Source organism: Hyla sarda, chromosome 7 (genome assembly GCF_029499605.1).
Source record: "Hyla sarda isolate aHylSar1 chromosome 7, aHylSar1.hap1, whole genome shotgun sequence".
Classification (NCBI taxonomy): Eukaryota; Metazoa; Chordata; class Amphibia; order Anura; family Hylidae; genus Hyla; species Hyla sarda.
This window is the reverse complement of record NC_079195.1, coordinates 119,298,038-119,315,185: the sequence shown is the minus strand read 5'-3', so window position 1 is coordinate 119,315,185 and position 17,148 is coordinate 119,298,038. Positions and strand designations below refer to the sequence as shown.

The 17,148-nt window shown below is 43.8% G+C and overlaps 1 protein-coding gene across 1 annotated transcript in view; it reads left to right on the top strand.

The window, feature by feature from the left end:
• Window positions 1–2,858: 2,858 nt before the first annotated feature.
• NFKB2 (nuclear factor kappa B subunit 2) overlaps window positions 2,859–17,148 on the top strand; it is an 84,199-nt gene continuing 69,909 nt past the window's right edge. The window contains exon 1 of the mRNA XM_056530565.1: window positions 2,859–3,163. Within this exon, the coding sequence (XP_056386540.1) occupies window positions 3,131–3,163 (33 nt within the window). The 5' untranslated portion in view covers window positions 2,859–3,130. The remainder of the gene's footprint in view (window positions 3,164–17,148) is intronic.

Below are 17,148 nucleotides of genomic sequence, written 5' to 3'. Positions count from 1 at the left end.
TACACCAGCATGTTAGTGTAAAAAAAAAAACATTTTTGTACACTAACATACTGGTGTTGCCCCATACTTTAAAATTTCACAAGCGGTAAAAGAAAAAAAGCCTCCATAATTTGTAACACAATTTCTCCTGAGGACGGAGATACCCCATATGTGGGCGCAAAGTGTTCTGGGGACGCACAACAAGGCTCAGAAGGGAGAGTGCACCATGTAAATTTGAGGTCTAAATTGGTGATTTGCACAGGGGTGGCTGATTTTACAGCGGTTCTGACATAAGTGCAAAACAATAAATACCCACATGTGACCCCATTTTGGAAACTACACCCCTCACGAAATGTAACAAGGGGTACAGTGAGCATTTACACCCCACAGGTGTCTGACAGATCTTTGAAACAGGGGTCTGTGAAAATGAAAAATAAAATTTTTAATTTTCACAGCCCACTGTTCCAAAGATCCGTCAAATGCCAGTGGGGTGTAAATTCTCCCTGCACCCCTTATTACCTTCCGTGAGGGGTGTAGTTTTAAAAATGGGGTCACATGTGGGGGGGTCCACTGTTCTGGCACCACGGGGGGGCTTTGGAAATGCACATGGCCAAATTCTCTCTCCAAAAGCTCAATGATGCTCCTTCTCTTCTGAGCATTGTAGTTCGCCCCCAGTGCACTTCACGTCCACTTATTGGGTATTTCCATACTCAGAAGAGATGGGGTTACAAATTTTGGGGGGTATTTTCTGCTATTATCCCTTGTAAAAATGTAAAATTTGGGGGAAAACAAGCATTTTAGTGTGAAAAAAAATAATTTTTTTTTTTTTTACATATGCAAAAGTCGTGAAACACCTGTGGGGTATTAAGGTTCAATTTACACCTTGTTACGTTCCCCAAGGGGTCTAGTTTCCAAAATGGTATGCCATGTGTTTTTTTTTTCTGTCCTGGCACCATAGGTGCTTCCTAAATGCGGCATGCCCCCAGAGCAAAATTTGCTTCCAAAAAGCCAAATGTGACTCCTTCTCTTCTGAGACCTGTAGTGCGCCAGCAGAGCACTTTTTATCCCCATATTGGGTGTTTTCTGAATCGGGAGAAATTGGGCTTCAAATTTTGGGGGGGTATTTTCTGCTATTACCTTTTTTAAAAATGTAAAATTTTTGCTAAACCAAGCATTTTTGGTAAAAAAAAATAATTTTTTTTTTACATATGCAAAAGTCGTGAAACACCTGTGGGGTATTAAGGTTCACTTTATCCCTTGTTACGTTCCTCAAGGAGTCTAGTTTCCAAAATGGTATGCCATGTCGTTTTTTTTTGCTGTCCTGGCACCATAGGGGCTTCCTAAATGCGACATGCCCCCCGAGCAAAATTTGCTCTCAAAAAGCCAAATATGACTCCTCTTCTGAGCATTGTAGTTCGCCCGTAATGCACTTCAGGTCAACTTATGGGGTACCTCCATACTCAGAAGAGATGGGGTTACAAATTTTGGGGGGTATTTTCTGCTATTAACCCTTGCAAAAATGTGAAATTTGGGGGGAAACACACATTTTAGTGAAAAAATGTTTTTTTTTTTACATATGCAAAAGTCATGAAACACCTGTGGGGTATTAAGGCTCACTTTATTCCTTGTTACGTTCCTTAAGGGGTCTAGTTTCCAAAATGGTATGCCATGTTTTTTTTTTGCTGTTTTGGCACCATAGGGGCTTCCTAAATGCAACATGCCCCCCAAAAACCATTTCAGAAAAACGTACTCTCCAAAATCCCCTTGTCGCTTCTGAGCCCTCTACTGCGCCCGTCGAACACTTTACAAAGACATATGAGGTATGTGCTTACTCGAGAGAAATTGGGCTACAAATTCAAGTATAAATTTTATCCTTTTACCCCTTGTAAAAATTCATAAATTGGGTCTACAAGAACATGCAAGTGTAAAAAATGAAGATTTTGAATTTTCTCCTTCACTTTGCTGCTTTTCCTGTGAAACACCTAAAGGGTTAAAACACTTACTGAATGTCATTTTGAATACTTTGGGGGTGCAGTTTTTGTAATGGGGTCATTTATGGGGTATTTCTAATATGAAGACCCTTCAAATCCACTTCAAACCTGAACTGGTCCATGAAAAATAGCGAGTTTGAAAATTTTGTGAAAAATTGTAAAATTGCTGCTGAACTTTGAAGCCCTCTGATGTCTTCCAAAAGTAAAAACTCGTCAATTTTATGATGAAAACATAAAGTAGACATATTTTATATGTGAATCAAAAAAAAAATATTTGGAATATTCATTTTCCTTACAAGCAGAGAGCTTCAAAGTTAGAAAAATGCAAAATTTTCAATTTTTTCAAATTTGGGGATTTTTTTCAAATTTGGGGATTTTTCACCAAGAAAGGATGCAAGTTACCACAAAAATTTACCACTATGTTAAAGTAGAATATGTCACGAAAAAACAATCTCGGAATCAGATTGATAAGTAAAAGCATTCCAGAGTTATTAATGTTTAAAGTGACAGTGGTCAGATGTGCAAAAAAGGGCTGAGTCCTAGAGGTGAAAATGGGCTGCGTCCTTAAGGGGTTAATGCACCAAATATAAAATGTGTGTGAATTTGGGAGTGAAGTCGCTCAGGTTCACCCAGCGCTGGCATAGTCAATGACCGACCATGTAACCTTGACCAATGGCTGCTGTCAGGAGAAGGGGGCACATTGACGGATCCCCAGCAGTGGGCTATAGATAGTGTGTACATCATGATGACTGAGGGAGCGATCACACAACTTTCCCGGACACTAGGTGAGAAGCCCGGTGCCCTCCCAGGCACCGTGTGACAGCTCTGCCCCGCTTCCTGCTCTGCCGGGGGAGGCGGAGGTCACATGACCTGCACGTCACTGCTCGCATCGCTGGTATTTTAGGGACTTTCCTGAAGCTTCAACTTTCCTGGGGCCCTTCCCCTCCCTTTTGTTCTGCACCCTGTACACCCGGCCCGGCCGCACTCCCTCCCTCAGCTGCTGGTTTTCCCCTGTAGTTTTCTTCAGAAGCCCAGTCTGCCTGCTCTCCCGTCACACAGGGGCGTCATTGTGGTTGTTTGCCTTGGCACATTGGTGGAGGTCGTGCCAGCCTCTCGTCTGAAGTTCTCTGTGGCTGTACACTGGCAGAAGGAATTGCCCCATGTCAGGCTTTAAAATGGAACCCTATGATCCCGTGAGTAATGGGGTAGCATTGTTTTCCTGGGCATGGGGTGCAGCAAGGTAAAGGACTACAACCCCCAGCAGCAGCATCTGCCACCATACAGTCTAGAGATCCTCAACCTGTAGCTCCCCAGCTGTTGCACGACTAGTGTCTGTCAGAGCATGCTGGGTACTGTAGTCATGGAAAGCTGACGAGCCACAGGTTGGGGAGCGTGCAGGAACTGTAGTTATGCAACCATTCAGGGGCATGCTGGGTACTGTAGTTCTGCAAATAGACTGAGAAGCCACTGGTTAGGGCCCTGCCAGGAACTGTAGTTATGGAGCAGCTGAGCAGTCACAGGTTGGGGAGCATGCTGGGAACTGTAGTTATGCAACAATTGATGGGCATGCTGGGTACTGTAGTTCTGCGACAACTGAGGAGTCATACGTTGGGGAGCATGCTGGGTACTGTAGTTCTGCAATAACTGAGAAGGTTGGGGAGCATGCTGGGTATTGTAGTTCTGCGACAACTGAGGAGTCATACGTTGGGGAGCATGCTTGGTACTGTAGTTCTGCAATAACTGAGAAGGTTGGGGAGCATGCTGGGATCTGTAGTCATGAGACAGCTGAGGAGCCACAGGTTGGGGAGCATGCTGGGATCTGTAGTTATGAGACAGCTGAGGAGCAGGTTGGGGAGCATGCTGGGATCTGTAGTTATGAGACAGCTGAGGAGCAGGTTGGGGGGCATGCTGGGATCTGTAGTTATGAGACAGCTGAGGAGCCACAGGTTGGGGAGCATGCTGGGATCTGTAGTTATGAGACAGCTGAGGAGCCACAGGTTGGGGAGCATGCTGGGATCTGTAGTTATGAGACAGCTGAGGAGCAGGTTGGGGAGCATGCTGGGATCTGTAGTTATGAGACAGCTGAGGAGCAGGTTGGGGAGCATGCTGGGATCTGTAGTTATGAGACAGCTGAGGAGCCACAGGTTGGGGAGCATGCTGGGATCTGTAGTTATGAGACAGCTGAGGAGCAGGTTGGGGAGCATGCTGGGATCTGTAGTTATGAGACAGCTGAGGAGCCACAGGTTGGGGAGCATGCTGGGATCTGTAGTTATGAGACCGCTGAGGAGCCACAGGTTGGGGATCATTATACTATCAGAGAGAGTTGTCAGATGACTGATGAGGGACGCCATAGAAGTCTTTTCGCTGTCTCTCTGTGTAGTGCATTCTCTCATAGATTACTCTCTTTATATTTTACAGTTATATATTCTAGAACTGTATCGCCTCTTAGGAAGATCACTCTAAACTTGTGCAAAAAGAAAGTAATGCATTTAGCAGAGCAGCCATTCAGATTCTGGGGCTCATTGTTATGTGGCCTTTAGAGATATAAAGCTACAACCTGATTGGTTGCCACTGGCTTTGTCATTTGCGTTCATTTTCAGCACAGTCTTGTATGTGCCCACTAGGGACCCCAGAACATTGTCACACAGCATTTTCAGAATATGGCACGTGCCACGATAGTGTGAAGCTGCTAATGTGTATGGTATATCACTGTAAGAAATGACCTACTGTAACTAAACAAGAGTCTTTTATTGTATCATGGAGAGCAGCTGGAGTCTGTATGCATGGTCACCTATGGTAGATCCTGTATACAGCAGCCGTATCACTGTAACCACCTGATATATAGTGTGGGTGCCCCAGAAGGCCAGGACTCCACAAGACCTCTGGTGGTGTCCTGTCATGTCACACATCTTTCTTCTGTAAGCTGTGACTGTCATGTTTCAGACTAGTTTTTCCAGCACATCTCACAATCAAATTAAAGGGGTACTCCGGCCCTAAGACATCTTATCCCCTATCCAAAAAGGATAAGATTTCTGATCGTGGGGGTCCTGCTGCTGAGGATTCTCACATGCAGCACCCACTGTCACACCCCTTCCCATAGACTTACATTGCGGGGGCGGGGCGTGACCCTGTAGTCGTGACCCGGCAGACTCGGAGGCTGCAGCGCTGCGTGCAGCTCCCACAGGTGGATGCTACATGTGAGAATGCGGGGGTCCCCAGCGGCGGGACCCCCGCGATCAGACTCCCCTATCCTATGGATAGGGGATAAGATCTCGTAGGGCCGGAGTACCCCTTTAAGATCTGGGGAATGTGGAGGCCAAGACAACACCTTGAACTCTGTCATTTTTCTCAGACCTTCATAAACATTTTTTTGCAGTGTGACCACTAGCGTTATCTGCCACTAGGAAATACCATTAGTATGGAGGGGTGTGCTTTGTCTGCAACAATAGTTAGGTAGGTGGTACATGTCAAAATGACATCCTCTTGAATGGCCAATCCCAAAGTTTTACAGCATAACACCTCTTCTTCCAGAACTTCCTTGTGTTATGTCATCCCCTGGCCATCAACATGATTTTAGGCTGGAAACAGACGCAGCGGTTTTGTCCAAAGACTACCATACTAGCTGCATGTCCTTCTGACTATTCCAACTCACGGGCTGAAAAAAAAATTGAACACAAACTTTCATTCACCTATGAAGAAAGCGATATTGTGAACGGTTGCTATGGGCAACCAATCATAACATATGACCAAAAATAAGAACGCCATGTAGGTCTGGTATTTCATATTTCCCTATTGACTCCCAGTTAAAGGAGCACTCTAGTGCAGACTATTCCAACTCAGTTGTGCCCGGACTGAAAAAAAATAAATAAATGAAAACAAACTTTCACTCACTTTCCTGCGTTCCCCTTGATCGCCGCTACAGCTGATCGGTCCTCCGGTCCAGTCTTCTTCCTGTGCACGGATCGTCACAGGGCGCTCAGCCTATGACGGGCCGAGGCGGGACATCGCTGTGGTTAGTGATAGGCTGAGTGCCATGTGACGATCCGTGCACAGGAAGAAGACTGGACCAGAGGACCGATCAGCTGTAGCGGCGATCAAGGGGAACGCAGGAAAGTGAGTGAAAGTTTGTTTACATTTTTTTTTTTTTTTCAGTCCGGGCACAACTGAGTTGGAATAGTCTACACTAGAGTGCTCCTTTAACTGGGAGTCAATAGGGAAATATGAAATACCAGACCTACATGGCGTTCTTATTTTTGGTCATATGTTATGATTGGTTGCCCATAGCAACCGTTCACAATATAGCTTTCTTATCTTAAACTGGTAAAATGAAAGCTGAGCTGAAAATGGTTGCTATGGGCAACAAAGACAGTCTTACAATTAGGCTAGGTTGACATCTTGGTCAAAGGCTCCCTTTAGGGCCTCCATTGCAGAATCCATCCAAACAGGAAAAATAATACTGTCACCATACCAAGAACCAGACAGAACCTATAAGAGTCTGTAGGGTCTGTTAGGCCCTGTTGGTTTATGGGGTGCAGCAGACCCGCTAGCTTTAGGTATAACGTTGGCAGTGTAGTACCTGGAGCTTTCTTTTACAAGCTGATGTAGCCATGTTTCATGTGTAGAAGTTATATATACTGTGCGGGCTCCTTCTTGGTGATCACTACCTTAGTGGAAATAACAATACTGGTGTTAAAGGGGTTTTCCAGCTTTGTCATTAAAGGATAAAGGGGGTTTCCCATATACTTTCTGTACACCTCAATAGTGTGCTCACTTAGCTGCTACTATATCTTATATATATTTTAGTGAGTGCCTGCTAGTGCACAGCCACCTCACCTCTGAACATAGCTAAACCAAAAAAATATTATCAAATTTGTTAATATCTTGTATTTACTGTATTATAAATAAAAGGTCTACAGCAGGGGTCTCAAACTGGTGGGCCTCCAGATGTTGCAAAACTTCAACTCCCAGCATTCCTGACAACAGTTAGCTGCAGCAAATGGCTGTCTGGGTATGTCCAGGGGCATGCTGGGAGTTGAAGTTTTGCAACATCTGGAGGGCCACCAGTTTGAGACCCCTGGTCTACAGCTTCTTAAAACCCTCACCTGTTGTCTCCATTCATCTTTATATAAAGAAGCTGGAAACCAGTAAAGGCCGGGGATACATACAATTGTGTCCAGTCTAGTCGGTCTTCTCAGACTTTTATATATTGTAACAAACTACATGCAAAGTGAGAGGTTTGTGCTGATGTCTTTAAAGGAGAACCCCAGCCAAAACTAACTTACCGTATGCTCTATCCATAGGATAGGGGATAAGTAGTTGACCGTGCGGGGTCCCAGGGGTCGGCCCCCCGCAATCAGCTACTTTTCTTCTATCCTGTGGATAGGGGGTAAGTTAGTTTTGGCTGGAGTTCTCCTTTTTTACCTCACTAAGGATTTCCTGTGCTATGACAATTGTGGCAAACAATCAGCTGTGAGCAGTATTATGCCAACATGAGCCTGTGAAGGTAAACAACTCCTCCCTGCAATATAGGCTATGGATCTCATGCCAAATTGCTTGTAACAAATGCTAAGCTATGAGTAGTAGTAGTAGTCCCATATGGGTTTTCAGCTTTTAGATGTTAATAATGTTAGCGTACCTGCCATCAAATCATATTTTATAAACTAACTAACTTTGTTCCATGAAGCTGATGACAAGTGGGTGCTGCAGGAGAGATTGCGGGGTCCCCAGCGGTGGGACCTCCGCAATCAGACATCTTATCCCCTATCATTTGGATAGGGGATAAGATGTCTAGGGCCGGAGTACCCCTTTAAGGACTCGCGTGTGGGGGCGTACCTGTATGCCCTGCATCTTGAACTGGTTAAAGAGTACTTGTCACCAAACTAAACCTAATATAGAACTCCTTATATAATTATAAGACACTTTGCTATTGACTTGCTGTTAAAATTGGTTTCCTTCCGGCCTCGCAGGAGACTAAACTCCCTTCCTGAGTTTAGTCTCCTGCCAGGCCAGAAGGAGACCAATCTAATCTTAACCAGTCCTTAAAGGGGTAATCCGGCCCTAGACATCTTATTCCCTATCCAAAGGATAGGGAATAAGATGTCTGATCGCGGGTCTGATCCCCTGTAATCTCTCCTGCAGCACCCACTTGTCATCAGCCTCATGGAACGAAGATCGCTCTGTGCCTGACTCCCGATACAGGGGCCACCATGCCCCCTCCCATAGATCCGACGTCACAAGGGAGCGTAGCCGTGATGTCATGATACTCCGGCCCCTGTATTGTGAGTCATCAGACGCAGAGCGATATTTGCTCCGTGAGGCTGATGACAAGTGAGTGCTGAAAAAGAGATTGCGGGGGTCCCCAGCGTCGGGACTCCCACAATCGGATATCTTATCCCCTATCCTTTGGATAGGGGAAAAGAGGTCTAGGGCCGGAGTACCCCTTTAAGGACTCGGGGCGTACATGTATGCCCTTAGTCCTGTTACTGGGGTTTAAAGCATTCTCACGAGCTGAGAACGCTTCAAACCCCCTGGGTCCCGACTGCAATCAGCAGCCAGGACCCAGGGTTAATGCTGGGCACTGCCGATCGGGCCGATGCCCAGCAGTAACCCTTTAGACACCAAGATCAAAGTTGATTGCAGCGTCTAAGATGAAAGTGAAAGTATCCCAGCAGCTCAGCGGAGAGGACGGTGGGAGGGTGCTTACATGCCTCCTCGCCGTCCAATCGGTCATTTGCATCTTCAAGCCTGCCATGCAGGCTGGAGCAGCAGAGCACTGATAACACTAATCAATGCTATGCTATGGCATAGCATTGAACAGTGTATGCACTCAAAAGATTGCATGGTATAGCCTCCTATGGGGGCAAAAAAAAAGTGTAAAAAAAATAAAATAAATTATTAATAGATGTGAATAAGCCCCTCTCCTAATAAAAGTTTGAATCACCCCCTTTTCCTATTTTTTTATGTGGTACCGCCGTGTGCGCAAATGTCCACACTATTAAAGTATAAGGTTACCTAAATCGCACGGTCTATGGCGTACATGTAAAAAAAATACCAAAAGAAGTCCAAAATTGTGAATTTTTTGGTCACTTCATACACCATATAAAAAGCTATCAAAGAGTCCCATCAAAACAAAAATGGGACCAACAAAAACTACAGATCGCGAACACAGGAGTGGCAGCCAGGGACCCGCCGGTAATGGCGCATATCAGCGATCGCGCTGATGTGTGCCATTAACCCCTCAGATCCCGTGATCAATACAGATCACGGCATCTGCGGCAGTAAGGTGCTGTGGGGATCCGATCATCCATAATGGATCCATAATGGACCCATAAAGGATCCAAAATGGACCCATAAAGGTCCCCTCACCTGCCTCTGTCCGTCTCCTGGGGTCTTCTGCTCTGGTCTGAGATCGAGCAGACCAGAGCAGAAGATCGCCGATAACACTGATCATTGCTATGCCCTATGCATAGCACTGAACAGTAATAGCAATCAAATGAATGTTGATAGTTCGGACATTTACACACATGGCGATACCAAATATATATACACACAGTGGTCCCTCAACATACGATGGTGAACCATCGTTTGTTGAAACCATCGTTTGTTGAGGGATCCGTGCAATGTAAAGTATAGGAAGTTGTACTAACCTGTCCCCGCCACTCCGGACCGTCACCGCTGCCCAGGATGTCGCCCTCCATCGCTGTCGCCGTGTCCTGTACTAACCTGTCCCCGAGGCTCCAGACGTCTTCTTCCCCGGGATTCTCGCACTCCGTCAGCGTCATCGCATCACTACGCACTCATGCCGCTCCTATTGTATGACGGGAGGGCGTGCGCGGCGACGTGATGATGACGGAGAGCGCCGGCGATTGAGGGGATCCCGAAGAGGAGGTCCGGAGCCCCGCGGACAGGTAGGAGACCATCACCGGAGCACACGGGGCACCGTAAACGTTTATGCGATGGCCCCAACATACAAAAGCATCGTATGTTGATGCTGCCTTCAACATGCGATGGCCTCTGAGAGGCCATCGCATGTTGAAATTATCATATGTCGGGGCCATCGTAGGTCGGGGGGGGGGGGGTCACTGTGTGTGTGTGTGTATATATTTATTATATTTTTTTTTTCTTTTACACTTTCTGGGAGTAAAATGGGAAAAAGTGACAATTTACATTTTTATTGGGGGAGGGTGAAAAATCCCCTCCCCCAATAAAAATGTAAATCGTCACACTTTCCCATTTTACCCCCAGAAAGTGTAAAAAAAAAAAAAAAAAATAATATGCATATTTGGTATCGCCGCGTGCGTAAATGTCCGATCTATCAAAATATAATGTTAATGATCCCGTACAGGGAACGGCGTAAGCGTAAAAAGGAAAGAAAAAAAAAGGCCAAAATGGCTGCTTTTTTATCACACAATATAAAATCACATAATTTAAAAATAAAAAATAAATTATTAAAAGTTTCATATATGAAAATAGGGTATCAAAAAAAGTACAGATCACGGCGCAAAAAATGAGCCCTCATACCACAGCTTATATGGAAAAGTTATAGGTTGTCAAAATGGAGGGATTTTAAACGCAATCATTTGGTTAAAAGGTTTGAGATTTTTTTTAAAGCGGTACAATAATAGAAAAGTGTGCAGTCATGGGTATCATTTTAATCATATTGAGCCACAGAATAAAGAAAACATGTAATTTTTACCGTAAATTGTACAGCGTGAAAACAAAACCTTGCAGAATTAGCAAAATTGCGGTTTTCTTTTCAATTTCCCCACACAATTAGTATTTTTTTAATTTCGCCATACATTTTATGGTAAATTGAGTGATGTCATTACAAAGGATGACTGGTCATGCAAAAAACAAGCCCTCATACTAGTCTGTGGATGAAAAAATAAGAGTTATGATTTTTAGAAGCCGAGGAGGAAAAAACTAAAATGCAAAAATAAAATTGGCTGCGCCCTTAAGGTCAAGATGAGTCCTTAAAGTGTTAAGGTGAGAATGGGCGGAGTGCTGACCGCAAGTAAAGATACTGGAAATGGTGTTGACCTGAATAAGGCTCCTTTCACACTATGAAAAGGACCCGTTGTATAACACCCGTTATAAAATCGCGGGCGATCGTGGGGTAAAATGGCCATTAGAAAAGCCCTAACTTACGTTAGAACAATCCCATAGACTATAATGGGATTTACTAATACACGTCTTAACCCGTTCTCGCCCGTCATTCATAACGCACATTATTTTGGGACGGGAGATAGTAGTGGAGAAATAGTGCATGCACTATTTCTCCCGCTACTATCTCCCGTCCCAAAATAACGTGCGTTATGAATGACGGGCGAGAACGGGTTAAAACGTGTATTAGAACAATCCCATAGACTATAATGGGATTTACTAATGTAAGTTAGGGCTTTTCTAATGGCCATTTTACCCCGCGATCGCCCGCGATTTTATAACTGGTGTTATACAACAGGTCATTTTCAGCCAATTAGAAAGGTGCTTAAAGGGGTACGCCAGTGAAAAACCTTTTTTTTTTTTTTTTTTTTAAATCAACTGGTGCCAGAAAGTTAAACAGATTTGTAAATTACTTCCATTAAAAAATCTTAATCCTTCCTGTACTTATTAGCTGCTGAATACTACATTGAAAATTATTTTCCGTTTGAAACACAGACCTGGCTGCTGACATCATGAGCACAGTGCTCTCTGCTGACATCTCTGTCCATTTTAGGAACTGTCCAGGGTAAAAGGAAATCCCCATAGCAAACAAATCCTGTTTTTTAATAGAAGTAATTTACAAATCTGTTTAACTTTCAGGCACCAGTTGATAAAAAAAAAAAAAAAAGTTTTTCACTGGAGTACCCCATTTATATTATTGAGGAGTTCGCCAAGATGGTGTTGGGAGTTTTTTTAGGTCACACAAAGCCCCGCTTGTCCTCAGTGCACAGAGCCCCGCTTGTCCTCAGTGCACAGAGCCCCGCTTGTCCTCAGTGTACAGAGCCCCGCTTGTCCTCAGTGTACAGAGCCCCGCTTGTCCTCAGTGCACAGAGCCCCGCTTGTCCTCAGTGCACAGAGCCCCGCTTGTCCTCAGTGCACAGAGCCCCGCTTGTCCTCAGTGCACAGAGCCCCGCTTGTCCTCAGTGCACAGAGCCCCGCTTGTCCTCAGTGCACAGAGCCCCGCTTGTCCTCAGTGCACAGAGCCCCGCTTGTCCTCAGTGCACAGAGCCCCGCTTGTCCTCAGTGCACAGAGCCCCGCTTGTCCTCAGTGCACAGAGCCCCGCTTGTCCTCAGTGTACAGAGCCCCGCTTGTCCTCAGTGTACAGAGCCCTGCTTGTCCTCAGTGTACAGAGCCCTGCTTGTCCTCAGTGTACAGAGCCCTGCTTGTCCTCAGTGTACAGAGCCCTGCTTGTCCTCAGTGTACAGAGCCCTGCTTGTCCTCAGTGTACAGAGCCCTGCTTGTCCTCAGTGTACAGAGCTCTGCTTGTCCTCAGTGCACAGAGCTCTCCTTGTCCTCAGTGTACAGAGCCCCGCTTGTCCTCAGTGCACAGAGCCCTGCTTGTCCTCAGTGCACAGAGCCCCGCTTGTCCTCAGTGTACAGAGCCCCGCTTGTCCTCAGTGCACAGAGCCCTGCTTGTCCTCAGTGCACAGAGCCCTGCTTGTCCTCAGTGCACAGAGCTCTGCTTGTCCTCAGTGCACAGAGCCCTGCTTGTCCTCAGTGTAAAGAGTCCTGCTTGTCCTCAGTGTACAGAGCCCCGCTTGTCCTCAGTGCACAGAGCCCCGCTTGTCCTCAGTGTAAAGAGTCCTGCTTGTCCTCAGTGTACAGAGCCCCGCTTGTCCTCAGTGTACAGAGCCCCGCTTGTCCTCAGTGTACAGAGCCCCGCTTGTCCTCAGTGTACAGAGCCCCGCTTGTCCTCAGTGTACAGAGCCCCGCTTGTCCTCAGTGTACAGAGCCCCGCTTGTCCTCAGTGTACAGAGCCCCGCTTGTCCTCAGTGTACAGAGCCCCGCTTGTCCTCAGTGCCCACCAATCTAATATTGATGATCAGTTTTTACAGGCTGAATAACCCTTTTAAGAAATTAATGTTTCACTTACACTGATGTATCAGATGCCTTGTAGCAAACACGAGAGGAAAGAGATTTGAGCTTTTTTTTCGCTTTACAGAGAATTGCTTAGACTAGATATAATTCTAGTCATGCCTCCGTTATAAGGGTGAATTCACATGTGCCAGATTTGTGCAGGTACAGTCTGCAGTGGATTACAGTATAAAAAAAATGTGGTAGAGATTCTACGAACAAGATTTTATTTTAAAGGAATACTGTAGTGGTAAATAACTTATCCCCTATCCGAAGGACCCCCTGCAATCTCCTGTACGGGGCCCCGGCAGTGCGCAGGAAGGGGGCGTGTCTATCCCAAGCACGACTTGGTGGCCGACATGCCCCCCCCCCCCCCCCCATGTAATACATAGAGGGGGCGTAGGTTACATACCACTACAGTATTCCTTTAATATCTTGCTTTTGTAAGGTGCTTGCTGCAAGTGAGTGGAAACAAAGTTGTCAAACTTTGCATAAAAAACATTTTTATTTGCAGGAAGCTGGAAAATCCCTTTTAGAACACAACAGTTCAGTTGGCTGCACCACGGCTCTTGCTGATGTTGTGCAATTCATGCATGTTCTTCTATGAGAGCGTGTAAACCCTGAGCTCTGCCTGCAGGGGCTTGTTCAAGACTATAAAAAGTTGTTTATCCAATGCATGAAAAAACTAAACTTGTTAGTTAGTATGGATTAGATGGATCATCTGTGCCTGTAATTTTTACAGGCAGCCACAGGATTAGGCTCCATTCACATTGACACAATTTTTGTCAGCACAAATGACAAAAAACTAGAAAAAATGACAAAGCATAACTGTCATTAGAAAAAAAAGGATTTTTTAAATTTTATTTAAGGCTAATGTCACACGTGCCGTATTTTTCTGCGTAGTTGCCTCTACATATTTTCCTACTCATTAACTTTAATGCGCAGGAAAATATGCAGCAGCAAATACAACACGTTTGACCCAACCCTTAAAGTATATTAACATACGATCTTCTTCCTGAGCTGCAGCTTGACATGTCGGGCCCACTAAGCACCCAGACCCAACCTGTTATACTGCCAGTCAGCAAATTGCTGGCCGCAGCAATGTTCTGCCTCCGCCAGTGATTCGGTGAGTGTCTGATTGAGCCAGGTATTTCCTGGGCCCGACAGTCAGAGGGTTATCTCCCTATTATGCTCACTCTTAGCCTCACTACACTCAGCAGTGGCAGCTGAACCATGTTAGTGGGGAGGGTTATACAAGGTACTACATCAATGAAATGTCTATATGCACACCCTATGGGCATAAAATGAACAGATTTCTTGTGGACTTGTTCAAATTCCCATTCCGGCTTTCGCCTACCTGGGACTAAATTCCCAAACTCGGGAACCCTACAATATAAAATGTATCTTTTATTTATATGAATTAAAAGGTGATTATTTTTTTGAGAAATCATAAATTGTGAGTTAAAACCACATACATCTTACCATTCAGGGGCTACACTGAGGATCAGAAATGACATGGTCAATTAAAAATGAAGTCTGATTGGTTTAAGCTGAGTGGAAAGTTGTCTCCACCTACAAACAGATTGTATTTAAACCTGGTAATCTAGACAAGTGACGCCATTAGCACCTTGACCCTTGATAAAGCCGGTTGCGGCCAGCGAAACATCCGGGGGTGGGGGGGTGGGGCGGGTGTCAGTGTGTTATTTTAAATGGCAGCATTGGGACAGTTCATCATATAATAGGAGAGTTGGAGATAATAATAGGAAATCAATCCTGATAGAAATTAAGAGTGGCGATTTGATAAGAGGAGCCAGATATCCAACCTCTTAGTTTACAAATGGGAATGCATAACAATAATCCCAATCTGACCCAATGTCTGTGGTTTTAACTCACAATTTTTAATTTCTCACAAAAATTCACCTTTTAATTGATATAAATAAAAGATACATTTTTATATTCTAGGGTTCCCAAGTTTGGGAATTTAGTCCCAGGAAGGCGAAAGCTGGAATGGGAATTTGAGAAAGTGTCACACATCCCTGGGATAAAAAAAAAGCACAAACGGATGCGCTCCGTAGTGTAACACCAAAGGTGAGTTGGTAACGCTAAGTGTGAATTGCGCTTACCACATGAAGTTGTACTCCAACCAAGTACAACAATGGAACAGGGTGTATCATCAAAGGGTCTCTGCAGCTTCGTCCCGCTGAAATAGAATCACGATAAAAACAAGCAATCTCCAGGTAACAGAGCGGGATCAATGGAAGCGCTGAGACCAGATAAGAAGTTAAAAGGATTTATTTCCCATAATGCAACGCGTTTCACGGTCACCCGCTTCCTCAGGCATGTTGGGTTTAGCGGATGGTATATATAGGGAAAAGGGGTTAACCCCTTCAAGGAGGAAAATTAAATTAACCCCTTGAGGGGTCAAGCCCTTTAAGCCCTTCACAACAAGATAGAAGCACATAATAACATCACAACAAAGTACCCAATAAAACCAATACAATACAATTAAAAACAAATATTAAATTTTAACAAAAAAATATTAAAAATATTATAGTACTATATATATATATATATATATATATATATATATATATATATATATATAAAGAAAGAAAAAATTTCTTCTTTTTTTTTTTCTCCCTTTTCCCTTCCTCCATTGTTCCCATTTTTTTCTCCTTTATTTATTTATTTATTTTTTCCTCTTTCCTCTTTTTTCTCTTCGATGTTTTAACGGGCATTTTCCAGTGTCTCATTAAGACCATCTGGAAATAAAGTAACCAAAGAAAAAATCCAGAAGGATTCCCTATTATTTAATCGCTGTGTACGATTATGACTAAAAACTGGAATAGTTTCTAGTATAGTCAGCTTTAAAACATCAATGCATCTATCATGTTTAAGAAGTAAGTGGCGTGAGACACTATATAGAACAAAACCATTTTTTATGTTAGATCTATGTTAGTTCATACGTGACCGCACCGTCTGTACGGTGCGGCCAACGTATTGAAGCCCACACGAGCAAGTAAGTAGATAGATAGCAAACGAACTATCACAGGAATAATGATTTTTTATTTGGAAACTTTTTTTAGATACTGTGGAGTTAAATGAAACAGAGGGAGTGCTAATCATAGCACAACAAAGGCACCTTGGTCGCCCACAAGGAAAAGTGCCCGGGGCTTTGGAGCCAACAGAATGGTTTTGTTGAAGAGATTCAGATTTGAACCTACTAGGAGCCACCAAATTTCTCAGGTTCGGGGACCGACGAAACGTAATACCTGGTTGGGATGGCAAACATTTTTTTAAAATAGAGTCATCCAATAGGATAGACCAATTTTTTCTTAATATTCGGCGAATATCACCTGCTCCACAATTATAATCTGTAATAAAATTATATTTATAGGACTCCTTAGGTGCTGTCTGAATAAATTCTTTTTTTCTTTTTCTCACAAGTGTTTCCTGTGATATATCCTTCACCCTATTAAATGCATCGGTTAGGATGGAGGGGGGATAGCCTTTGGATAGAAAACGTTCACGAAGAATGCCTGACTGTTTTAAAAAATCTTGTTTATTGGTGCAGTTTTTGCGTATACGCAAATACTGCCCATAGGGCACGTTTTTAATCCACTTGGGATAATGAGAACTACTGTATTCCAAAAGACTATTAACGTCTACCTTTTTGAAAAAGGTTTCTGTTATCTTATTATTGATATCTTTTTTAATCAACAAATCTAAGAATTCTATCTCATTATTAGAAAAATGTAGGGTAAAAGAAAAACCCCAATCATTAGAATTTAGATGAGAAACAAACTGTTCAGCCAAGATGATAGAACCTGACCAAATAAAGAACAAATCATCTATAAAACGTCTGTAAAAAATATGTGAACTGAAATGAGTGGGCTGCTTAATGTACAGGGACTCGAATCGCCCCATAACTTTATAGATGATTTGTTCTTTATTTGGTCAGGTTCTATCATCTTGGCTGAACAGTTTGTTTCTCATCTAAATTCTAATGATTGGGGTTTTTCTTTTACCCTACATTTTTCTAATAATGAGATAGAATTCTTAGATTTGTTGATTAAAAAAGATATCAATAATAAGATTATAACAGAAACCTTTTTCAAAAAG